This window comes from Hippoglossus stenolepis, chromosome 20, assembly GCF_022539355.2.
Source record: "Hippoglossus stenolepis isolate QCI-W04-F060 chromosome 20, HSTE1.2, whole genome shotgun sequence".
Classification (NCBI taxonomy): Eukaryota; Metazoa; Chordata; class Actinopteri; order Pleuronectiformes; family Pleuronectidae; genus Hippoglossus; species Hippoglossus stenolepis.
This window is the reverse complement of record NC_061502.1, coordinates 17,488,514-17,515,595: the sequence shown is the minus strand read 5'-3', so window position 1 is coordinate 17,515,595 and position 27,082 is coordinate 17,488,514. Positions and strand designations below refer to the sequence as shown.

The 27,082-nt window shown below is 42.3% G+C and overlaps 1 protein-coding gene across 1 annotated transcript; it reads right to left on the bottom strand.

Annotated features, from left to right (window-relative positions):
- Positions 1-4,211: 4,211 nt before the first annotated feature.
- On the bottom strand, positions 4,212-26,683 carry nudt14 (nudix (nucleoside diphosphate linked moiety X)-type motif 14). The gene is made up of 5 exons (XM_035143638.2): positions 26,512-26,683; positions 17,857-17,900; positions 13,911-13,975; positions 12,642-12,936; positions 4,212-11,098 (listed from the first exon to the last, which is right to left on the bottom strand). The coding sequence occupies exons 1-5, from the start codon at positions 26,590-26,592 to the stop codon at positions 10,849-10,851; spliced, it is 735 nt and encodes a 244-aa protein (XP_034999529.2). The 5' UTR covers positions 26,593-26,683; the 3' UTR covers positions 4,212-10,848.
- Between the last annotated feature and the right edge of the window lie 399 nt (positions 26,684-27,082).

Sequence of the window (27,082 nt, the reverse complement as noted above, 5' to 3'; positions counted from 1 at the left end):
TCGAGCATCTCTTTGAGCCTGAGAGCTTCACCGGAGGAACCTGGATATACATTTAGCCCTTTGAATAAGAAATAAATCAACACAATCTTTAACTGAAAATATACACATAACCAAAGGAAATGTGCAGAATGATTCGAATGTTAAAAACGGTTTCATGAGGATTCAGCCTGAATGAGATGGAATATGTCATAAAAGACAATTATTAATGTAATGTAGCGTCAAATCAAATCGTGGTATCTCCTGAATCTAACACCTACCAAAGGGCCTCGGGTGGTGTGTGCTTATACTCTGTCTTACTGTTTGCATACACCACATGTACGCATGTGTGTGTGTGTGTGTGTGTGTGTGCAGGAGGAGAAGGGATTATGAGTGGGAGCACTGTGGGGGGTTTGCCAGCCTCCAGGGGGGGAGGTGAAGTGGATTTCTTCTCTCATCCATTTTTCATGGCTTTCCTCCTTTCAGATCTCCAGTCTCTGTACATACGGCTGACGGGTCGACTCGCTTTTATCTCCGAGCATCTTTTGGGGAGTGTGTGTGTGTGTGTGTGTGTCTGGTGGTGGGGGGGCTTCGATGGTGACGGCGCGGGTCAAGGTTCAGACATACTGTTTTTCACCGAGCTCTAATGACGATCTCGGCGACTTAGATGATGCTCATTTGCTGGAGTCTTTGAAGAAGAGCTTTTTAATTGTGTCTTCCTCTCACGGTTGAACCACAGGACACTTGAAATCTAAATATTCAGTGTGGATCAGTAAGTTTTCCACGGTGCAGATGTGTGAATGTGGTGAAGCCTCGTACTTTAAAGGTCTGACCACATGGACCACGAATAAAAAATGCAGTTTAACAGCAGTTTATTTCCCTTGTGGATTCATTCAAACAGAGCTCTTTTTTTTTTTTAAAAAGGGGGCATTTAATAATTAATGACCCTCGATTAGTGACCTCCAGAGTTCAGCATTATTGACCAAGCTTGTTTCCTGCCTTTAACAGAAATGGTCCAATAATGATTATCAAGTTAAAACCATCATAGTAAAACTGCTTTGTCCAGAGGTCACATCCAGATCATCAGAAAAGATCGATCGGAAAATATCTTTGTAGAAAATGACAAAAAAGTGTTTTTAAGGATATTTTTGATGCAGAATGAAACGTTCCAACATCAGAAAAACAACTTTTCTTATTCGTGTGTGAATTAGAGAACTTCGTCTGCGTAGAGTTGGACTGGTGCAACTTGCGATTGTGCATTTGTTCCAGTCCTCCACTGTTTAGTTTGTGACACACAGCCCAGAGTACCTCTCTCATACCCTCATGTTCTGCTCTGCTTGATAGTGCCGCATACTTTTAAAAGCTCAGATTTCTCACAGAGCGTTGCAGGCTACTGTAAAGAAACCTGACGGACATTTCCAAACTATCTTGAAGTGCACGGTTTGGTTTCAGTCACACTGTTCGAACGGGGAGACACAACACACGCAGGTTTTTTTCGACAGCGGTTTACGATGGAAAAACACAGTTACAATGTTAACCAGTTCAGCGAGTTAACGACACTTTGCAGTCGACTATATCTCGCTTTTCTTGTTCATACTTTGGAAATGACTTTGTAGGCACAGTCCCCGTTTAACCTCTGAGAGACGGAGACGTGACAAGAAAATATATGGTTCTAGACAGCTTTATATTTTATGTGTTTTCTGTGATGGGCTGCCAGCGCGACTCTGTTTACACAATGAAGTCACGACCTCAGTGATCAACTCAAACTCCCACACGTTTGAGGAGGTAAAAGCTGCACGAGTTAGATCTTAAAGGTCATTGAATCTAAGTTACTGCCTCGTTTGCTTCCTTCTATCTCCAGCCTGTGGGAGATGATGCTCAGGCAACCTAAACGCCGTCGGCCCTACGATGAATCACTGATTAAAAGATGTGATTAAAGAGGAAATGTGGTATATTGTTTAGATTTCCTTCCTTTCAGTGAAAGATTTTCCCAGTTGCCTCTCCCCACACATGGAGATACCTAAAGGGGCGACTCACCCTAAGCCCTCAAATCCACCCCAGCATGCACAGCCCAGAACCTCGTAAATATACGTCGCTGATAACGTCCGGCAGAAGCTGCAGAAGAAAGTAGAAAGTACAGCGGCAAAACCTTTATGGCCCGCTCGATGTCAGCCCTTTGAACCAGAAACAGGCTGCGGGTATTCACCTGGTTCCCGTCTAGCGACTGTTTATCAGCTCGAACCAGTCGCTCCTCTGCTCTTCCTCAAAGCACAACGCCATGTTAATCCGAGGTGATGACCTCATGCAGTCGGGGGCAGGAGAGCAGAACATCTTGTAGTGGTTTCAAGTGGAGGCTTGGTGATGGAAAAATAAAGAGAAATGATGGGTCACTCGGTCGGATCAGGAGATTCAGAGACTTCATTCTCTGACCTTTGCTTTTTAGCCATGTTCACTGCACAGCTCTATAGATGCAGTTATATGGGATTGACATTTCATTTTGTACAGACGTTCATGAGGCCAAGAGGACGAATCCTTACAGACGTCAATAGTCACAGGACTTATTCTCTAGGACCAGTTGGACTACATACCTCAAATATTGGATGGATTCCCTCTGTACCCGATGGAGAACTGACCTTTCATCTGTGTCACTGGCCGGTCAAAGTTTTCACTCATCCCACTAACTCTGATTATCACTTGACGAATATTGAACAAATTCCATAAACTGATCGTTGACTAAATATCTACCAAAGTGATGAAGTACAGTGCCACAGAGTTTGTAGCATCGTCACCTTGTAAACATGACATGTGGGACAGTTTCTTTATATTTGTGGTTTTCAATTTTTCTATATCCACTTTAATATATAGATAACAAACCTTTGATTTACAACTCATAAGCAATCTGAGGTTGATGCTAAGGAGACAAAGCACATCTTTAAATTGACATAAGCCAGAAAAAGCGCGAAACCCAATGTTTGCGTGACTCTTTACAACAAAATCCATCTTAAATGTCTGCGGGCATTAGTCTGCATTGACTCCAGTGGAATCGCACCCGACAGTAGAACATGTCCACGGTGTCATTTGCATACAGATGGAGAGTGTGTGAGAGTGTTGTGGAATCACTCGGGCTTAGTTCACCTCAGTGGATCGACTAACTGCAGCGGTGGATCCTGTCCGTCCTTCAAAGGGCAGGTCGCAGCTCCCACCTGTGAATGGAGAGCATTCAGAGTGGAGGGCTGGTAATCCATCTGCTGCCGTGGCCCACTAATCCAGATGGTCTCTGGAGAACACAGACATCCCATGTGTCCTGTTACAACATGAAAGCAGCGGGGACGCAATTCAAGTAAGCGCTGGTCCACCCATCACCACCACCCCTGTAGAAGTGGACGGGTGGAGGCCAGGGGAGGATGTGTTCGTCGAACAGTTGGTCGGAGACACAATATCTGTAAGAATTTACTTTATTAGAAGCAGAGGAACTTCTCACTATTACCACCTTCATCTGGATGCTGGTTCAAAGTCACTTTCAGCTTCTCTCTAGTGACGCAAAAGTAAATTTATCGAACCCACAGTTTGTTCCAGAGTGAAATATCTCAACAGCCATTGACTGCCCTGTATTTTGGTATAAATGTGCTAACTGTAGTAATTATTACATTAAAGCTGCAGCTGTTAATTGTTTCACATCATGAATGAATAGAACAAAGAGGACAATCACCTGACTCTGCAGTTTGACCACGTTACGGCAAAAAAACTAAAAGTTAGGAAAACTAAAAGAATTTTGACGCCTACTCAAACTCCTAAGTTTTCAAAAGTTGTGCCAACTAACTATTTTTTGTTCAGGTAAACTACTTCTAATTTAGTTTTACAAGAGGTCTTTGAAGGCTGCATTCTGCAACTTAATTTAGTTAAGTTTGTTCGAATTATAGTTAGCAAGTTCTTTTAACAAAATTGCAAACTTTAACTTAAAAGAACTTAATTCATTTGTGTGTTGCCAATTAAAGTGTAAATAACAATTTTCTTGTCTTATGTCATTATCCCTAAAAAAAACGTTTTGACACCTTAGAAACACTTAAACTTACGTCCGACTTTATTGATTTTAATAGCTGACCCCTTAACTCTGTGAGGTACCAATAAAAAAGAAAGTACATTAACTAAATAGTACAGACAAATTAAAAACACTGATATTCTTCTTAATATAAGTTTGAGAGTAAAGTAAATAAACTTAAGACAGAAAAAAAATATTGACGTTTTGGGCATCAAACCCATTTTATTTCAACTTAATGCAATGTCATCCAAGACAGTTAGTGCACATGCAAAGTATCATATTTAAATATATACTGTATGTTTGTACCAAGTGTCATGTTTTAAAAGTTAAACATTTCAACATTAAGGTAATAAATTAACAAAATCCAAACCTTACTGAAATCACTGCCCACAATGAGTATACACTTTTAATAAAGCTTCAAATACATGAGAAATTCAGAAATGTTCGTGTTTGTACTTTTTTTTTTCCTCCAGAAAATATTTTTTTCTTAAAAACACAAATTCAGAGTAAGACACCAGAAAGAAAGAAAAAAATAAAATCACAATTGGACAAATCTCTCCATGTCTTTACGATGAAAAGAAACTAATCGTACTTCTTTCGCTTTAAAGGTATCGTGTGTATTTTCACTAAAATATGAATCGAATAAGATACACGTCATCTTTGCCTCATAGCAGCAAATCTTATAATTGATCTTCCTCCTGTTGCTTCTGAATATTCAGCGACCGGTCTGCAAATGAAGAAGCAAACGTGAGCGGACGTCATCCCCAAAATCAAAAGTGCCTTTTTCCAGGATTTTATGAGCAAAGAATCACAAACTGAGCAGATCGCCGGAGGAACCTGTGAACCGTCACATCCTGGGTCCGATATCAATGTAGCAGGATAATACAGCTTCTTTAATTACAGATTACTACACATAGCACCTTTGAATACCCGACATTTTAAAATGATGAATTGTGGTTCAGCTCGTGATCACTGGAAAATACAGTAAGAAATTGTCGAACGGCGCACAAACCATTAACTGAAAAAGATAACTAAAAAACAATCACAGTTGAAAAAAAAAACAACTACAGCAGCGCCGTGAGGGGAACGTCTAGAAAAAAACGTGGTACTGATGGATTTGATTTTCTGTCACAGAGAACCACTGAGCGTTGAGAATTTGATATGTCAATGCTTTAGAAGCGAACGCACACACACACACACACACACAAGTGGTGGAGGTAGAGATGTCCGGTGCTGGGCTAATGGGCCAAATCCAGCACAAGGTAAGAATGAGTCATACGACCATTTACTTACCTCAAATGTTAATCTGCCTTGATATTTAGCACACGGCACAGTCGGACCACTTCACCCTGAACTGGCAAAGGTGCATTTAGTTTTGTCGCGGGGGGGGGGGGAAAGTTCAGCTCGTCACGGAGGGAAAAAGGAAAAGTTCAACATTTTCCATATCAATGTCTATATCTATTTAATTTGTGGCACGGGATGTTCACACCTGATCTTGTGATTGGATCCCTCAGGACAGATGTTAACACCAGGTCTGAACAGCTTAACTCTAAAATCTAAAGCTCATTAATTCAAATGAGGTATAAGTTGCCCAAGGGCCCCATGGTAGGGACTCAAACCGTGTAGCATGTAGTCTTAACCCTTTGCTTAGTGGTACGTCCCTATAGCTTCATATTTACTGTACAGACATGGAGGCGGTGTTTGTTTTAACACCCAACTCTTTGCAAAAAGGTGAATTATTGCATTTCTCAAAAATGTTGAACTCTTCCTTTAACTCCTCCATGAACGCTGCCACGATTACTGACTTCTACGTGTCTCGGATTCAACACTATGAGAGTCTGTGGTTTGGGTATTAACTCAAATTTTAGTATTTTATGCAGAAGAACACAAACATTTGAACCTGAATAAGATAATAATAATAAAAAAAACATAACCAGCCACTTTTAAATAGCTTATAAAAGTAATAAAAAAATGTTTGAGTACAAAACAGACTGCGGGTCTGATGAAGTAGATCTCGACTCCACAGCTTGAACTAAAATAAACACACAGACCTATACTTAAATTGACATTTCCATCTTATATTTATTCTGTATAGGCCCTGGTCGAACCGGCTGAACCTGAAGCGCTGCCACACTGGTTGTGTTTCTTTTGGCAACTGAATTCTCTAAAAACAATCGAGCTTCAGTAACAACGTCAGACGTTGGGACTGGATGTTTGTTTTCCTTGTGTCAATCATTAATGCTACTGTGCGTCTTCGCACTCGAACGTTCAGATAATCGCAGGAGGAAAGGCGTGGACCGACGTGCACCTGTGTCGGCTTCCTGGCTGCCGCTGCCCCCAGATGCAGGCGTTAATGTAGAAGAGCAACACGGCCTCGTGATTCTGCGACGACGTTCCACTGAGCAAACGTTTTAGCTCCTAAGGAGAAGTCACACGGCAGCTTTCCACATTTCACAGGCACAAAGTTACAGACTGGCCTCAGAAGTAAAAATGGCTTTTTGTTTGTCACATTTTTAGGTCAAGACGATTCGAAGCAGACGGCCTCATTTCAGCCAACGAAAGTATTTTCATACACGATACACAGGTTTGATTTGTCTCCGTCAACTCTGCAGTGATTATGGCTGACACCTGTAAAATGTGTTCACGTGTGGGCGACAGATAATCAAGAGTCAAACCAAAGACAAGCGGCCACTTTCATCAGTCACAACTCAAACCGGACAAGGACAGGACGATGGAAAACTGGGAGCACCGTTGGAAATCTGTCATCAAACCACTGAGATCAGCGTTAGAAGGGGAGACGGATGGAGGTGGATGAAATAAGGTGAAGGAGGATAAACTGCCCAATAAAAAGACATTTAAACATATTGATTATCACGATGTGAGGTGTAGTTAAAAATATTGTTAAAGGACACATACGATTTCTTTCCTCGAGTGTGTTATAAAGGTTTTTTGTGTATGTCAAAGTTCAATGGACAGTGAGGAAAGTGGTATTTTCTGAATATTAGAGTGTAAACCTTTTTAAGTATTAACCCAAAGTAAAACAATAAACATAATATGAGATTAATTTGTCTCGTCTCATTTTCCAAAGGTGCTTTCCACATTTTTCCAAAGTGTCCCGACTCTAAACTTCTAATTCCTGTAGTTTGAAAGTATTTGAAACGTTTGATCTAAATTCACACTTGATACCGACATTTATTCAACAGGCTTGGAAACCTCATTACTCCTGAGAGAATATGGATCAATTTAGCTAATGAGAGTTGTTTTGAAAAAGACAGGAACATAAAATAATGAATAAAAACAATTCAAGCTGCTCCAGTTAAACTAGAAAATCCTACATCGAGGAAATGATCTCCGATGGATAAGAAACTCAATTATTGGGCATAGAGGGAGATGAATATGGCTTTAAGGGTTGAATGCATATATTCCTACACAGTTTGGGTGGATATTCATTCTCAAATATTTCTCTCGGTGTGTGAAACCAAGCATATTTAGTTCGGTTGATTAATTTCTGATATTTTTGTGAATTTGTGCAGATGAGAACAATCAATTTAGAGCCCGAGTGGCACCAAATAGAGATGAAACGACGCCGAGTCCTCTTCAGGGAGAACTGCTGTGAGATCCAGGAGGGACGAGGACAAACACCGGACAACGCAACGAAAGAACACGACCAAAAAACAACCACGAGGTACGATGGGTCACAGAAGACAAGTGTTGGCGCTTGATTGTCAGCTGTTCCTCAGGCTCAAAAAGCAGAAAAACAAGAAGTTAATTAATTCTCACATCAACCTTGAGTATTTCTTAATGGTCTCACTGGTTGAAGAAAAAAACCCAGTGAGTTTTAGGACCGGAACTTGTTTTAACACTGTTTTGGGATTTTAAGGTGTTATAAACATTGCACTTAGAATCCTTACAAATACTTACAAAAAAAATAATTAAAATTCACCAAACCACCAAGTTATTCAGGCAGGTCAGTTTTTAAACAGCTTCCAGTACAAACCACTGAACTGTGTCACAACTCTGCTGGTGCACGATAAGAAGATCTGAACCCTGGTTTGACGCGAAATCACCGACAAGATCTGCCAGCGTGTTTCTATTCTACTTCTACTTCTATCCGACTCTAGTTATGTAAAAAATAATGAGATGGGGGGTTGTGTTGTTGTTTTGTTTTTTTTAGGTGGGCAGTGATTTTCTAAAAACAGCTCTGCTTCAGTACTTGCATATTTTTAACAAAACGAGGAGGTGAGGGGGAATTTGTGTCTTGTCACGTTTTTTTTAAATCATAGATGAAGTACCAGCCCTTTTTGAATGAAGAAAAATACTAATACACACTGTAGTAAGAAGAGTAAGAACCTTGTCGCCTCTAAGCTGCAAGTGATTTTTTGAAATATGATAATATCGTAACATGCTGGTCATCGTCACGCTCAGAGATTTTCCCTGAACGGCCAAACGTTTGATGATTTGGACCTGAGATTTTAGACAAACTGCTGTTGGAGATTAACTTTTGTGAGATTGGTGTAAATGACGATTCCAATATGTATTGCACTGGAACTCCGGAATGAATTATCGTTCAAGGCAATGTGTCAGAAGGTCGACTGCTTTTAAACATGCTCCTACACCTGCACTACTGTGTTCAAACCTCCAGGCTGTGTCTATATCTCAGAAAGCAACATGTCATACAGGGTACAAAAATAATCCGTCCAAAAAAAGTTAAAACTGAAAAGGTATCTTAACTCGATGTCAAAGAGATTTCAGGTTGTTCCCCGACACGTTAGAGCCAAAATATCTGGTTCTCAGGAGCGTTTTCACACCTGAACGTCTTTATTACATTGTTTGATTAGTTTTGGTTTCATATCAGAATTTAGGGAGCGCATTAAATAATTTTGTATGACACACGCACGTCCTGTTGTCTTCACCTCTGTGGGCTGCGTCTACCTACACTTGACATTTAGTGGTTAGTAGACGAGCGTGTGTCTGACATCAATTCATCAAAATTAATGAAGAAATTCATTTCGTTAACTTGGTTCCCACTGTTATATCATTATAGTATTACTACCAGCATCGATAACTAGTACTCGATACTAGTTCAAATGTGCCAAATGAACATCCTTGACAATATTTTGTTGGAGGCAAAGACGGAAGGCAATCCTGCGACTTTTCTTCAAAGTCCAAACGATCCAACAAAGTGTTTTCACACTGCAAACGAACTGATCCATGGTTCAGTTTGATCCAGACTGAAACCAGCTCTTTCGGTCGGACTGATATTCGGTGAATCGGTCCAGAAACTGGTCCGAGGCTCCTTCGACACCGGTCGGTTTGATTTGGACGACACTGAAAAGTCTGAAGGTCCAGAACAAACAAAGTAGGTTGTGTAAAAGCGCCCTTAAAAAATAAAAACCCTGAAAAACAAAACCCACTGTAGCTTATTTTTTAATCCTATAACCGTGAATACGTGAAATAAAGTTCCGTGCGTCATGTCTTTGACTAACCTAGTACAGTACGCTCAAGATCAGGATTGTGCTCGACTACAATGACTCACTGAGAGTCAGGCCCTCGGTGCAGAGGTAGGCAGATGCTCTGTCTGAGCGGTGAAGACAGTCTGCGGATATGTCGACTGGTTAAACTTAATGAAGGAGCTCAGCAAACACTGAGGGATAGTTCAGCCCCGGGGTGCTGTGATAAGTATTGCTCAAAGGCTGTGGATCAGATAAATTAATTGAGGCATGCCTGAACAAGTGGTGGTTAACAAACACACGCCTGACTCCCCGTCGATACAAGGCCCCACAATTAAACAGCATAGTCTTTGCAGTACTGGATCATGGCTTAAAGGAATACTCCACTGTTTTGTTATTTTTGCATTAGCGATAAGAACAATGTTGACAAAGCTGATGCTGTAAATTCTAAATGTTAGATTCTAACTTTCAGGTTGGGTTGAGATGTTTGAGCATGAGCGAAAAAACTAGCTCGATAAAAAGTGTCAGCTGACTGGAGGTAACCAGGAGCACGTGGCTGGTGAGTGGCTCGATGCCAAGTTCACATCGTATAGGGTGGATGGTGGAAGAGGAAATTTCCATGTTGATCCTCTTGTGAGTTCACGAAATCAAGATCGTTGTAAGATTCCACTAACACGGCGGTGAAAGAGCGCAGAGTGGAGATTAGTAAACTGTGAGATAACAATGATATAAAAATGTATACATTTATTTAATTTCATCAGAATAAATGTGACTTGAGGTGTATTCAAGGTACTTGACGTCATGTTTCCCTGACGTAACGATGATTTCAAAAGTCAGAAAAATTGTATTTACGATAACTGATGTGACGCGAGAGTTCCCAGTGATTGTGTTTTGCAGGAATGGTCCGAGTCAAGTTTCGAGGAATGATAATATTCTTCTCACAGCCAGCAACAGATTTTTAAAGGTAACATTCAAGATCCTTAATTAGATCAGTGGAGAATTCCTCTAATCAAGGGGCAAGCACATGAAATCAGTGATATCCAGCCATTTTTTAACAGATGGCACAGTAAATAAAATAATTAACATACATTAAAAAAAAAAAGAAGAAAAAAACGTGAAAAACAAAGTGCCAGAGACGACCAGCTATGGCAAATTTCTTTTGAGGGAAATGATTAAGACCACATAAAATTTGAAAAGGTTAAACGGGACAAAACTTAAAGAAACCTGCCGGCATCACGACAAGGGGCCCACCCTCCATCGCGTACCACTTAGCAAAAAGGCAACAGAGGATAAAGAGCCATAAGGGGGAAGAATGGATGTGCTGGGCCAGTGTTTCATTTAATTTGGAATAATTGTTTTGAAAGAAGGTTTTGTAAATACTAGTTACACGTTAGTTGAGATCTTGTACTTGGGAGACATGTTATTATGGAACCAGATGAAGCTAAAAATGACGCCCATGGTTTTGGGTATACGCTCGTCGTAGGCGAACGTCATGGCCTCGTGCAGCGGGACTTTGACCACCTCGATAAGCTCGCCCTCCCGTGGCTCACCTCCGCCCGCGCCCACGCAGTTGTCATCGGACACCTCGGCGTAAAACAGGGTCTGCTTGGCGCCCGTTACACCGACGCCTGACCTGAAAAACACACAGGAGGAAAAATGGTTGGTTTCTATATATATATCCAGTATTTTAAAGATAACATAGGGCTGGGTATTGTTTGAACTTCCTAAAATGACAGAAACCATCACCAGAAAGATATATTTAACTAGAAGTTGGACTTTTTAAGTTTGTCCCACCTGCTAACATGGAGGAGGCAGGGTTTACGACCTATAGTGATCAATACACAGCTGTGGACAATCGATTTGGACGTTATATACACAGTCTATTGGCTGGACAGATATATCTCTCACATTTGACATGTAGCGGGACATGATCAAACTACTCAGTTGAAGATAGAGAGCTTGAGAAGAGCTGATGGACGTATTCTGTCATTGTTTCTTTACCTTTTCACCAACAAGGCTGGAAGGAGACATTGTCGTATATATGAAAGCCGTCGCTCTCCATATTTGAATAACAACGTTCAACACACGCCAACACTTTCTCTGCCGTGGAAACCACAGAGTGTTTCTCTGCTGCCGAGACGCGTGACCTCGGTTTGCCTGCTATTAGCAGAGAGCATCCTCACGGCGTCTGCTTCTGTCGGAAACACCCCCATAGGGGTCGTGAGGGTGAAGATGATACCCACCTTCTTAACAGAAGCAGCCCACACATAACAGCAGCCATAGACGACACCAACAAAGCTGGCGGAGGCGTGCCAGTCAAATCAAAAGCAGAGTTATGAGAGGTGTCTGTCAGAGCTGCCCAGGTGCTGCTGTCTCATGTGGGACCTCTCGTCTCTCGACACTTTCAGCTGCCGTTTCCCCGTCGGTTGTTAATCATGTCCCGACAAAGATGGATGGTTTCGCCGGGTGCTACTTTATCGGCTCGCTTACATAACGGCGGCACTTTGACGTTATCATTATATAGCTTCCTCCAAAATACTGTCAGCCACTGACTTGAGGGTATATATCTTTTGAAACTTGATATATTATCCACCAAAGACTTTTGAAGACTCATTAGATGATTTGGCAGTGAAGCCAGAAAATGTGCAGTAAGACCTGCAATTCAACTTCTTGCATCACAAACTGGAGCCTTGTTTCCTTATTGGCTATTGTTGGACAATGGAGGAGCAGGAGTTGGGTGGTATCACGCTGGACACCTGGACATCTGGATCATACTGACAACTTCTGGAATCCTTCCGTCAGAAACAAAACAACAAACCTTTTACCTGCCACGCAGACTTGGGTGGAGACTAATTTTAAGACTTTAGAAAGAGGTTTTTAATGTTTCCTGGAATTGAACTTCACACCAGGAAACTAAAATAAAGAAACAAAGCTGCAAATGTCGGTTAATTCTCCCTGAAAATATCTCTGGAAACTATTACATTACACAGGAATTATACCAAATGGGTTCATAAGAAATTAATTGTTACGGGATATGAAATCCAGAGAGACTAAAACTAAAGAAGATATTTAAAAAACAATGAAAAGCATTGTGCTAAAACATCTTTGTTTTGGGAATGGATACGATTATTTTTTTAAAGACCTCTATTTACTTCAGTTCAAAACGACCAGCTCACCTGTAAGAAGAAATCCTCTTCAGCTTAGCGGCAGATATATCGTAGCCACACTCCTCCAGCACCTCTTGCCGGGCGATCTCCTCCAGCGAGAGGTCGGGTTTGTCCACCAGCCCGGCACACAGCTCGTAGGTGACCCCCGCTGAGGCCGGGGGCCACTGAGAGGAGCTCTCCCCCTCCGAGGCCGACTGGCCCTCCTGAGGCTCGGGGGCCGCAGCTTCGGCAGCGCCCTCCTCGGTTTTTTCCGCAGGCTGAGGCGGCTGCTTCTTGCTCCTTTCCCACTCACACATGTATACGGCTGGTGGTAGAAAAGAGGGGAATTGTTATAAGTGGGTGGAGGCAAGAAAAAATGTTGGCAAATATAACTTTTGTTTCATCCATTTTGCCACAAACTGTCAAAAACACTGCATTTACAATAATTTAAGGACATCATTAAATCTAGAAAGTCAGAATACTGAAAAATATATATAATACTGACAGATACTATTCAATTTACAGAATTACCACAATGTACTGTGCAGTTTCCTCCTTTGGGATTTGGCTATTGTACTTTTATCATAATGCTTAGTGCAGAAAATCAGCTGATTAATAAATCAATTAGTGAGAAAGTTTTGAAAATGAATGAAAAATCAAATGAAAAATTTGATCAATCAACACAATCTTGCAACAGATGTAAATAAAAATTAAGAAATTGTCTCTAATCAAGTTTTTAGAAATGTACAGAAAGTAAGGCATGAACTTTTGCCTTCGAAACTGACGTCTAACATAATAAAAGAACAAACGTTAAACATAAATCGTACAATGTCCATATTTCACAGTTTTCTGTCCCCATGTACATTTGTTTTCTGGTATCAATAAACACACGAATACATTGTACACTCCCTGTTGAAAAACTCAATGCCATTCTTGGCTGGAGACAAACTGATTTCTTTCAGATAAAAGACATTTTCCTCCCAACAGCAATGAGAGAGGAGAGGAAAAAAATATATATCAGTGCCCAGACTTCCTTGAATTTAGCACAGTGCGCTGTGGAACAGTCCCTGGTGACTCCTGACAAAGGAGGTTAGGCTGCTTTGTAACGGGGCTTCTTGCAGTCTATTTATGAGTCTGCATTGTTACTCAGGGCCCAGTTGAATAAACACGGATTGTAATGCACTGCTTTTTTAGCGAAAGTGCCCACAGGATATACAACAATCTAGATCTGCGTTGGTGACAAGAAGAAAGTGAATACGCTGTACTGAACAGGGCTCTTAGGGAGGGGCGGAGGCTTACCTGGACGGAACTGCTTGACAAGGACAAAACAATGAGAGGTGGTGTTGAAGATCAGCACTGATACACTGAGGAAAAGAGGAAAAAGTTACATTAACAACATGGTCCAACAACTTTCTCCCTGGAAAAAACGACAGCAACAATCCACCTTAAACAATATAATAAGGATGTACTTTCATCCAATCCGAATATCAGCTCCTACTTACTTTCATTGGGAAAATGTTATTGGACAGTGACTCAAAACGGGCAGTTATGGTCTAAAAATATATGCACATGTGGATCTGTTTATACAACATAGCCAAGTTCACATTTGCAGGGTCATAAAAGTTTGGGCTGGAACACACAGATTCCCTTTGGACGAAACTTTCATCACACAGACCTTCATGGACACGTAGACGCAGAAAAACACAATCCTGGCTTAAATCGTGTCTTAAAATATGACGTAAAATAAACCGTGAGGCTAAATTCCAACTAAAAAGGAAAGAAACTATCGACCCCGGCAGTGAGTCGCGCACGTTATGACATAAACTCCTGTTGTTTTTAATGCCCACTCATACACTGGCAGTAGCATGGACACTATTGGTACTTCACAGCAATGTTCAAGGAAAGAAACGATTGCAAAAACTCTGCTTAAAACTCAAACTCATTTAATAGAAACTCTAGACGAGTCTTCTGGACTCTATCTTCAGTAAATCATCCGGAGTAATCATGCATTAAAACACGTGATCATTAATCGAATTCAAATAAAAATTGAAGCTTGAATGACCAAGCAATTAACTGATAAGCATCCTCATTGGCAGCCAGTGAATTGTGTACTTGCTCTCTCTCTCTCTCTTTGTGTGTGTGTGTGTATGTGTGTGACTGTCGCTGCCAGTGGAGACTTGAGACCCGGGGTCTGCGCTGGGAAAGCGGATGTGTCTGAGGCGGCAGGAAGCCCTGCCCTGTCTTTCCCATGGTGAAATCGCCACTGGGTTCTAGCTGCAGCGCCAAGGATACTGATTTAATATCTATTTGCAATACATACAGTTTATTTAAAGTGAAAGTCCACGGCGTGCCTTTCAACAGTATGAAATAATTACAGTATTACAGTGATTACTTGTCATTGTCTGGCAGCTGCTGTCCAGTTGCAGTAAGAGCCTGTTCAACAACTTCCTAGTTTGCTCATTCAACATGTTTCCTTTGTCGTTTAACTTTGAGTGAATTAGAGTGATTTAAATTGTCTGCTTGCAACAAGAGAGGAATGAGTCTGTTTCGCCTAAGATGCTCATCTAAAAGTTTAAAGTTTGCTCATCTATCAGTGTCTGAAACCCTATTCTTCTTGGTGGAATCAGGTGTGGAGGTGGGTGTACAACATGATGAACACCTTCAAGGAGAGAACGTGCACCTTCATCCTCCTTTGTACATTTGCAAGAGGCAAAAGAGTTTCTATTGAGAGGCCGTGGAGGCATCACAGACTGGCCTTTCAGAATAAGAGTCAACAACTGAGCCTTCAAGGTCCCACATCTAGAGCCAGTAACAGAAACACTATTTAAAAAAGGTGCTTATCTGCTGCTGAATGTTTTTTTGTCTTGCCAGGTTGTGGTGATGATCACTTTGCTGAGAACAAGACGTTGTGTAATACGCCCCCTGAGGAGCACTACTTCATCTGGGGCAGACTGGAAGCAGCAGTGACTCGCTATCGGGAAGTGAACAGACGGACGAGTTGGGGCGTCAGAAGGTGTCGAACAGAAACAGCATCGTCACAAGTATAGATAAAGTAATGTGGTAAATTTAGCCTAAAAGTGGACCACACACGCCTGAGGCATGAGAGCTGTCCCCGGAGGCAGATCTCGGTCCTGCGGTGCTGTTCCGCACCATTACTGCTGTTCTACAGCTTCCTGCTGAAAGAGAATCTAATGGCTAAACCAAGAAGCAGGCGAAACACACGCTCAGGACTTTTCATGCACTGTTAAGCTTTCTCTGCAGCACTTCTGGCTTGACAGCAAGAAAAAAAACTGGGTTATGGGCAGACATATGTGGAGGAGAGCTCAAGTGAGAACAGGTTCCCCGCCTGAAGACATTTACCGGAACTGTATCATCAGGCTTGTGATGTAAAAACTAGTTCAAATGTTGGAGATTTTCTGAAAACTCCTGTTGCTGATTGAGCATTTCAAGTAAATCGAAACTTATCCTAAAGTGTATTATCTGGCTGGATGAACGCTCAAGTTACCGACATGGGAGTGAACGAAACATGAGCCGGATGACACCGAGACTTCAAACTGTGCAAATGACTTCACCGTAAAATGTCTTGCACTGGCAAAAAGCTAAACTCTCATTAGAAGTCACTTCCAGTAATAAACAAGCGTCACTATGCAAACACTCCCATAAACACATAGGTGTCGAAATACCAAAGCACTGGGACTTCAATCTACATGTGTGTGTTTTTGTTTCACATTCAGTGAAGACTCGTGACTGTGTCCCTCTCGATGTCTCGGCAGGTTCTTGGTGGCATTTTGCCTTGTTACCCATTCATGAGCAACACCTCAGGGTATAGCCAGTGTCCAGTATGAAGACTTCAACTAGCATCTCTGCTGTTTTGGCAGTTCTGTTTGTGCAAACCCAAGCGATTGAGGGACAGTATGGTGGTGTTGGCTCTGGTCCCAAAGGGATGTACATGTATCCAGGGTGAGGGTGAGATGTGGTGTGAGGTCGATGGCAAACCCATCCTTCCATGGAAGAGCTGGACGTTGGGGAAAAGAATCTCTGGGTCACCTTGTAATTTTATTAGTGGATTCACAGCCAGACACGTGGTGGGAAATTAAAGGATTGATGGATGGTGTCGAATTAAATCTTTACACCATCTGAATGTCCACTGGGACGTCAACGTTAATGTTCTTCTCCAAAACCTTCAAGGAAGCAGCTCACAGGTAACTGATCTTTGCAAAAACACGAGGATCAAGCCAAAGAATTAAATATTTCTAACTAACTCTCACAACATCGCCACAGCCTCATGTGGTCTTGGCTCAAATCTGTCTTTCACATCTCTTGCTGGTTTATCTTTTTGTACGAAGCCTGCTGAGAAGGAACTGTTACGCACTCTTAACCAAAGAAGCAAAACAGACCTGCATCCATTCAATGCAGGCTAATGGGGAAATAACACATCGGCAGAAGTTCCACCTGAGGAACAGCGGGACGTTCCCATGGGCTGTATTCTTTTTACTGCCTTTGTCTCGGTGGTACCATTTTTCACAGGGACCTCTTCTTGGGGTCAAGGGGTTGAGGGAAGAGGGGTTAAATGACCTGAGACTTACCTCAGGGCATTACGGTACCCTGGGCATAACACAAAGTGTAGTAACCGAGCTTTTGACACAAACGTGTGAGGTTTCTCTTACAGTGTCCCCCCCTGTGAAGCTTGGACATTTATACACATTCCCAAAGAGAATAAGGGGGGAGTAAGAACCCAAAAAGACAAGGTCTGTTTGTGTTGACAGATGTGTAAAAACAACACGAGGAGAAGATGCCAATTACAGCTTCAGGTGAGAACTTGTTCCTACACAACATCGACGTATTGGTTGATCACGTAATTTACTATCTATGCCAAGGAAGCTATGTTTTCATTGGCATTTGTCTGCAGGATAAGTAAAAAACGAGTACTTGTACACGCAAGTATTCAAACAGACCTGTTTCCTATTCTGCAGCCTTCTGACTTCCAAATCCACCATTGTTATATCAATCTACCGATACTATGTCTTCTAAAGGGCAGATGGGCGAACACAACTGTGATTATTCAGGAGACCAAGAACAACCCTTCACTGGGAGACATTTTTAGAGCTGTAGGCTTTTTCCACATCCATCTGTCTGTCTGACATAGTCTGAGTAGGCTGGTTGTATTTGTTAGCCCATTAAGAAAAATGTTTTACTGTGTGTGTGTGTGTGGACACAAAGAGTGAAGAGGTGCGTTGCGTTTTACCTGTCATGGGTTTGCATGAAGTCCCAGGTTTTCTTTGTGCCATTCTGTAGAAAAGAATAACACAACAATAAACAGCACGAACCAACACAATACAGAACATTGCAACCCTTTAACGACGTGTTTATTCAGTACTTCGGTGGCACTCGGTGTACGACAGCTTCTCCCTCCCTTTGATGCATGCGTTCTGAATGGCGGCATGTCAGATGTTCTGATTTATCTCCTGTGTAAACACAACATCTATTCCATAACTGATGCTTGCTTGGGCACGCGAAGGTAATATCACGAGCCGCACCTAACAGAAGCATCTCCGGAAGCACTGCATCACATAACGTTCTTAACTTTGACAACTGCATAGTTCAGTAAGTACAAAACTACAGTACATTGCTTGTGTTGTGTTTAAAACTTGTCAAAAACACGAGGGGGAAAAACAACGTGTGTTGTTCTTCCATCAATTATAGAGATGATATCACTGTGGCTTACAGGGAAACCCATTAACTCACCATCCCTTTCAAACCAAAGAGTCCGACATTACTGGGCTTGTGTGAATTAAAACTAATTTAATTAATTCCTAATATCTAATTGATGTTTATAGACCACCAAGGTGTATTGTGGTTGATTTCTGGGAATCTAACTCGTCCTCAGTAAGAAAAGGATGCACACTCCAAACTGTTATGGAACAATTTAGTTGCGGGGAGAGATTCCTGATGACAAATTGCCGAAACACGTCCTGCAATTATTCAGCTTACTCGACAGAAGTTGTAACTAAGTGTTTTTATGCCCTTTGGTCACATCATCGGTGCAAAAAAGCCAAGTACGCCTCCAGTAAGTTTCCAGAAGCACAATCACAATGGAACTGCCGATGCAGGTGTGAGCCCCAGTACAAAAGAGATCATGCAGGGATCTGACATATGAAGGCAGCGGCACACGCTCATCGAGTTGTAGAAAGTGTAAAAGGGACAATCGGGGAACCACCCTGACAGTCAGGTTCCTTTCCATTCATAACAGGTGAGGGAGGAAAGGTACATACTGTTCAGGGAGCCAAACTCCCATTAAGGAAAATCTGAATCGCATGAAAGTCACAATCTAATTTCACTTTATACAAGTAGTTCTCATCCAATGATGTATACATGTCTGCAGCTGTGGCTCAGTCTGCATGAAAGACCAACAACAGACGTCAGCCCTATTGGTGACTGGTGATGTAGAGAATAAACCAGTAAGACATCTCTCTCTCTCTCATCGTTTCCTCTCAATTAATCCAAAATAATACGCTGCTGCTCGTCTGAGCCACTGAAACAGAAAAGCATTTTACAGTATTCTTGTGACCTGTGGGCCTTGGAGCTGAGACGCAGAGAACAAGGGAGTCAGAGACAAAATAAAAATCCCATTCAATATAATTTGACTTTTAATCTTTTATCGTTCACATCAAATCGGCAAAGATGTACGAGTCAGAATGAATCATTAACTCAACACGTATCCCTCTGTGCACATTACATGCATTATAAATATGTTAAAGTTGGCCTATATTCTCTATGCCTGAGGAAATATGGCTTTGATTCAAATTTAGGCTTCGTCTCTTCTCCACCCACCAGATCTTTCAGACACGTACAGTGGATGACAGCTTTTACAACAAAAGGCTCGTTTCACCTACAATGGACGAGCCCCCTCGTGTGCGAGCGAAGCCTCCGCGGCTCCACGAACACCCAAGCAATGGGAGGAGGTGAAAGTGGCCGGCTAATTGCACCGATAGAATCAGACATAACAGAGCCGCTGTTGTAGCAACAGGCTCCATCGGGCCAAACATCGTGTACGTAGAGCTGCAATTGATGATGTTTGGATTTCCAACTGAAAGGAAAACACCCACGCGTGCAGTTTTAATTACATTCAGCAATTTGGCAGGAGTTTCCTTTTTCCTAAGAATTTCTGATGAGTGCAAATATTTTTTTCTTTTCAGTTTAATATTAATATTACAAAAAATAATATGTAGCCTAGTACTGTAGCTCTCTGACACAACCTGATCAAAAACTGAGGATTGCAAGCTGCAGAGGCACATGAGCTCAAACTTACATTTATAGTTTTCTTTATTAATTCATGTTTTTTTCTAATAAATTGACTATTATAAAAAGTCCCAGATCCCTGTTGTCTTTGGTTTTGTAAATAAGCAAATCCTCACATTTTAGCAGCTGTCCCACTAATGTTTTGTTTGATAAATGTCTTAAAAGAGTAATCGATTATAGAAATTGATGAATAAATCGCCAAATATCTTCAGCACTACACTTAACCTTCAAACTGTAGTACTCAAGGAAGGTCTGTTGCCCTGTGTTGTCGTCCTTTCCTCTTGATGAACCCATAACCAGCTCCTTCCAACAACAAAGAGTTAAACAGCCTCCATATAAATCGGACTCACTCATGAGGTGGTATGATTGATAACACTTTTACAGACGTGTTAGTAGTATAATACAGTCACAAGTGCACTTCAGGAGAACGGCTGGGAAAAGCACTTCACACACTTTGTTTAATTGTATTTCATCTTCTAATGGAGACGGGGTTCATCTCTATCTGTTTCCTCCGGGTACAGAAAGAGAAAGAGAGACGCAGCTGAATGACGACGACTTTAAACCACGTCAACAAACAGTCCAGCGACTGGTGCACGACAGTTCACGACCACATGGCCTCAATGTGAAGCCAAGCTAGAATAATGCTGCGTTCATGCATCATTAACTTTCCTGTTGTGATGTGAAACGAGAGCATGAAGCCAAAGTTTGTGTAGGTTTCATGCTATGGAAATATGAGATCGTCTTTACAGGCTTCAAATGCTGCGTCAGGCTGAGACACTCTGAGAAGACTCCAGTGCAAACAATGGGCTGGAATCCAATTTTCTTGATTTCAATTAATGTATTTGGATTTTTGACATAAGCAATCTGAATGCATCTCCTCAAGTTGTGGGAAAATATAAGACGTTTTCATATTAAAAGTCCTACCAGGTATGAAACTCTTGTTAAAACACGAGAGAATGAAAAGGAAATTGAGCCATATTATTATTTGACATATTGATTTATATCATTGTAATTTAAATGCTTTTTGAGTATTTGAACTTTTGGTCAGAATAATACTGTGATGTTTGATTTATTGGCATTCCATTAATTCAATTTAATCTAACTTAATTAAAGGCTTTAGTTGCAGCCCTCAACACATAATGAAATATATACTGTATCAATAAGGAAATTTGATTTATAGATGATGCATTTTTATCCGAGTGATGACAAGCGATGTTGAGGACAGACGTGAAGCCTCGTCAGTTGTTTTCCTCTCGCTGCGAACCACCAGTGAAGCGTTGACATCGTCGAACCTCCTCGCTGGTGCAGCCGCGTCGTGAAAGATGCTCCGGCTGCGCCGCAAACCGTCGACCGGCCGAATCGCTCTGGCAAAATCCTGTCATGCCAACAAAGTGTGCGAGTCCTACAGCACATACAAGTCATTCCTCCGTGAGGCCACGCCAGCCGCGCCCCTCTCACTTTTCAACGATGAAAGAAGAACGAGTGCGGAGGCAGGCGTGTGTGTGTGTGTGTGTGTGTGTGTGTTTCTATGATAAATCACTTGTTACTGAGGCAGTGAAGAGTGCTTGTTGAATGTAGTGTGAGCCAAAGCTTTTTTTTTCTCTGTCAATGAAGCTTTTACAGGTAAATTATGGGTTTTTTACTTTAGTAAAAGATCCTTTGTGTCGGCCCTCGTCACCAAAAGCTCTTGAATCCCATCATCTGTCTTTGTCGAGGTCTTTCATGGGGACGTCAACACTTCTTCATTCTTCTAAATGTTTTATTCTTCCAGTTTCGCATCCGTCACGTGTTAGAAACGCCAGAAACTTTTCCTGCTGTGCTCACATTGGCTTATTCAGACAATTCCCGGACATTTTTATGAGGGGCCTGGCAAAAAAATGTCCGGGGGCAACTAACTGGGAAAACGTCCGGACACCAGTGTGTGTGTCTGCAAGCAGCTTGTGGCAGAGGAAAGTCAACCAGGGGGATTCCAGGGAGGAGAAACAAAATGAAGTGGAAATGTATAAAAAGCACCAACAATAACAGAGACCTGAAGTTAGTTTACAGTAATCATGTCATAAATATCACAAATAATTTGGCAAAGACGACAATTTCCTTCCTTTGAGGTAAAACCGCTCGGCATCACTGTGCCACACACACACACACACTCTATAGTATCCTGTCATCACTCACAGATGGTGGGGTTCCCCTCATTACTCAGGCCACTTGCTGAGAGAAGGGGGGCGGGTTCAGCTTGAATGGCCCAGGGGAGATGGGGAATCATGGCCGACATGGATTACGACAGAGAGATTAGCCCATGGGGAGGGAGAGAGAGAGAGAGAGACAGAGAAAGAGAGACAGAGAGAGAGAAAGAGAGAGACAGAGAGAGAGAAAGAGAGAGAGATAGAGAGAGCGAAAGAGAGGAAGGGAAGCAGGAACAGGCTACACAGGACCTTGAAATTAATGTGGTCCCTCTGGCTTTGGGCTTCAGAAACGCTCCTGTGTGAATGGCCATTGTAGGGAGGGATGTATGGTCTTGATCTTTTAGGTGCTTTAAGTCTAATCATCCCACACCCACACACACACACCTCCTGTGCACACTACACTATAAAGCTGGCAGCTGCAGCAGGAAGAGAAAAAAAAAAAATCAACTACCTCCTCAAATACAATAGCGCTCTTTGATTCTCAACATGCGCTCTCCAGTTTTTTTTGTTTTTTCGCTCTCTGGATTTAGCCACAGCCTCTGGCCTCAACAAAGACAGTATCATACCTGCATTCCAACTAATGATCGGCACGGTCTGGTCGTGACAATGGCAAAAGCAGGTTGCACCTGCAGGAACCGATCAAGCTGAATTACAGGATCTGCAGCATTAGAACGGTCTCGTTAGTGGGACCTATGGTGAAGTGCCAGAGCCAGTGTCAAGGACACACTCTTCAAGTTCACGCCCATGTGACTGTGTCCTCCGGCGAAATCCAGAGAAAGCGTGTACGCCTCAGATCAGATAAAGTCACTTTACATGTTACATGTCCCCACACTCACGGACGACTACGCAGCCGAACTGTCTGCAGCCTATTTCTGATTTAACCTTGTTCGAACACATCTGTCTGAAGCGCTCAAATAATTGAATAGTGATGATGGGTTGGTTAGTTCAAACATACATGATTCAGTTTGTCGCAACATGAAGTATGAGGGTTGGCACAATGCTGAAATAGTGGATTTAGCTCTTGATTGATTTTTTATTATATTACAATTGAGTATCTTTAGCTTGGGGCTGATTTGAAGATGAGTTAATTGACTAAATGATAAGCATATTAGTCTATTAACTCAATAATCATCGCAGTTGTAGTTGCAGTTCTCTTCGTTTTTAATTGTTAATGAGTTCTTAGTGAAACCAAAGACCGTGATGCTGTAACTAGGTAACTAACTAAATATTTAATAAAATTACTGAAATAATATATCATGAAAATCAGGACTATTTGCCAGTAGCTGGTAGAGAGAGCTCTGTTCTTTTTAATGTGTGTCAACAAGCCCAAGTACTGATACACTGAAATATTTAAATTACTATTATCACTTAGCCTGGAAACCCGACCAATCAGCTCATGTTTAGTTTCCCACGTTAAGCATTGAGATAAAAGTTAACTTTCCTTTTGTGGCAATTTTCTTCAGACAAGGTGACTTCTTTGTTCTTCAGGGGGAAAAGTTCAAAACAAGAACTTCAATAACTCACATTTACAATTTGCTTTAAATCACTAAATTCAAACTGATTTTTATAAAACAAGAATCAGTTCCACTGAGAGTTAATAAAATGTCTCTGTGCCCTAAATCAAAGTTTGAAAACCATTATCTCTCCACCTACTGAACATCCTCGCTCTCGTACATATACGTGTCACTTCCATGATTCAGGGTCAAGCCGGTGAATAACTATTCATGAGAGAAAATGGGTTTCAATAATAGATCTCTCTCTCATTGGAGGAGTGAGGTGGGGGGGGGGGGCACTGACTGTAAGATATACACGATAAATAATTCGGAATGAATAATTCAAATCATTATAACGAATAAATGGGAGGCAATTATTCTGCTTTGAGTGTCAACCCGTGATTCAACGTGAGCACGAGGAAGCGGAGATGAGAGGGGTTTCCCGGAGTCAACGAGGGAAAATCACCTGCTTTGTAGAGCGAGGCGAGGGAGACCAGACAAAACACCAATAAAGACTAATGATGAGGAGAGCCTCTCACACATGGCATCTACTTATAGTGTGTGTGTGTCTGGTGTGGGTCTGTGTGGATTCCAGTTAGTGACCAGTGGCCGGGCTGCAGATGTACTCATGCACATAAGAAGGTTTAGGGGAAGAGATGCTCCCTCGGTGCCACTGAAAAGCTTTTGTGTGGAGAGTCCCTGAACCGACCCCTCCTGAGATGCACGGTAGAGAGGACGAGGATGAAAGGGACGGAGAGAGGGACGGAGAGAGGGAGTCCACCGTCATCTCTTTTGTCGTCCATCTGCTGTTTTAACCCGTCAGCCATTCTCCTGGCAAGATTACCCCACCCTCCACCTCACCCTCCACCTCACCCATCACAGGTGTTGGACTTGGTACTTGAGTTTTCAGGCAACACAACAAAAAAAACTTAGAATCATAGTTTCTTTTATGTTCGCTCACTTCAAATAATAAACACTGTTTGGTCGACTTTGACTTCTTCACTATCACCAGATCACGGCTGCATCTTTGCTATGTTTTTTGTTTTAAAGCACTGGTTTGAAACCAATACAATCTTCAGTCCACACTAGCAATTAAAAAGTGTGGACGACAGGTGTAATCAGTGAAGCCTTTTCAAATTAAAACGTAGCCGTGTGGATGAAGCCTGAATAACAACGTATCATCTCCTCAGTACGATTTTCGAATGATTCTCTAATCCTGAGTTTCATCACAGCACTTCCTCTGTGCTGCTGTATTTTTGGTTCTCGCCAGCTCTATAAACCAGGAACAGAGAAAACTGCACAAATATTGTGAAAGCTAAAATTAAATCCATGCTGGACAGCTGCCTTTGTTTGGGTGAGCGAACATTTCTCACTTTGCTGGAGACCATCACAACACACGGGCATCCCACTCGGTTTCCTCCTTCGTCTAAAAACCCACTTCCAATGACAAATTCATACAAAATCAGACAAACTAACCAAGGTGACATCAACAGTTTTAGGAGTTATTGATACCTTTCTATTTCCAATATGCAAAATGTAAATCCTGCTAAACACTGATGCATTTGTCAGGAATTGTGTCGCCTCCAGAAAACAACCTCAGTTCAATCCTTTGTGACGTTTTTTGCGTGTGTTTTCTTAATTTGCAGTGTGTTGAGCTCTCTCTGCCACCGTGGATTTACCTCCGTGAATCAGACAAATGGTTTAAAAAGGCATTGAAGTTACGGTGGATCCAGAAAACGCTTAATATCCTCGTGGATAATTATCTGCTGTCACTCCTTCAGCTCCTCACCACTCTCTAGACTCTGGGTCTAAATGATGCAGCGTTGGTACATATCGGCACGGAGACGTTCTGGCTTCATTTTCCGGACGGTGGGAGAAAGTGGAGATGCGCCCGTCTACAGTCCATGATTGACCCAAACCAAACTTTGCAACTAGTGACCAAATAGTTATTCCATCGGTTTGTCAACATAAGCAGATTTAAGAAGGACTATAAGACAAAATATATATACTTAAACTCTACTTAACTCATTCTCTCCTCACCACTATGTCGACGGAGGGGTGGTGAAGTGTTTGAAACACTTCTGGAGTCTCGGGGTAAACAGCGTCGCAGCCGATTCCAACACACACGCTTGCGGACACTTGGACGACGCCACAGAAACAGCATGGCGGCGTCTCGTGTTCTTACTCTGTGGTTTTTGCACGTTTGAGGAATCGGCCCCCAGTTACTTCCGTCGTATTGGATTCCACTGTAACGCTGTTTACCTCCGAGACTCCAGAAGTGTTCTGTGGACTCAAACACTTTCACTTTCACCCCCATTGGCAAAGTGGTGAGGAGACAATGAGTGAACTTTCATTTTTGAGGTGAACCATCCCTTTCAGTAGCATAAATGTCCCCATGTTGTATCTTGTACTTTCATGATAATGTTTTTTAGGGTTTACAGTTCTCCTTGTGATGAAATTAGCAAGTTAGCTTAATGCAAACCTGACCTGTGGAGACCTCTGACACACACACACACACACACACACACACACAAGCTCTAAACCACGTTACCCCCCCACCTCCTGACGCTAATGTGCAGCATGTGCTAACGTTTACGTGACGCTCCAGCCCATTAGCCTCTGCAGCAGTAGCCACCGTTAGCATGCTAGCTAGCCTGTAGCTGCCTGTTAGCCGAACCACTGGTTGTTTCGCGTCAAATGCAAATTAAAAACAAAACCCGGTCGAACCCTCGCGCGCGGAAACACCGCGAACCCAGCGGAGGTGGACTCGCCAGCGGCCGTTGCTGCGGACGTCAACGGGGGTGAGGTCGCAGTTGCCCCCATGTTATGCTAACGTGCTAGCCGCAGAATGAATGGAGGGGGAGGGTTGGACTAGCCTCCAGCGTCCGGCGGCTAACGCGCGGGGCAGCGGCGGCGGCGGCTCACCTGGTTGTAGTGCACCCGGAGCGGCTTCAGGTACTCGGACTCCGTGCACGGGCCCACTTCGACGCTGTTGATCTCCTCCATGGTTCTCGCTCGGGGCTCCGGGGAGGCGGTGGCGGTGGTGGTGGTGGTGGTGGCTCAGCGACGGTCACCGCACACTGACAGCGGAGGAATGTCTACGGGAGCCGGGAGAGGACACACAGGGGGATGGGGAGGGGGGGGTGGGGGTGAGGAGCAGCGGTGGAGATGAAATCTGCAGAATAGTCAAACCGCTGCATGACTGTGATCTGCAGGAGTCTGTGTTAATCATTCATAATTTGGTTTTAAACACATTTATCATCTTTTAATTATATGAGGTAGTTATTCATTTATGACTCGTGGAGAAGTGGTGGGGTTAAATAAGTTTGTTATATTTCTTCTGACTCCTTTTAGAAGATGTAGGTTAAATCATTAAGTGTTTGGTTTTTCTCTTCTTTTTTTTTATATTTTCATGTTCGACATAAATAAAAATGAATGAATGAATTTGTTTTGGGTTTAATTGAAGTGAATAATCTTTTAACTTTCTACTTTATTC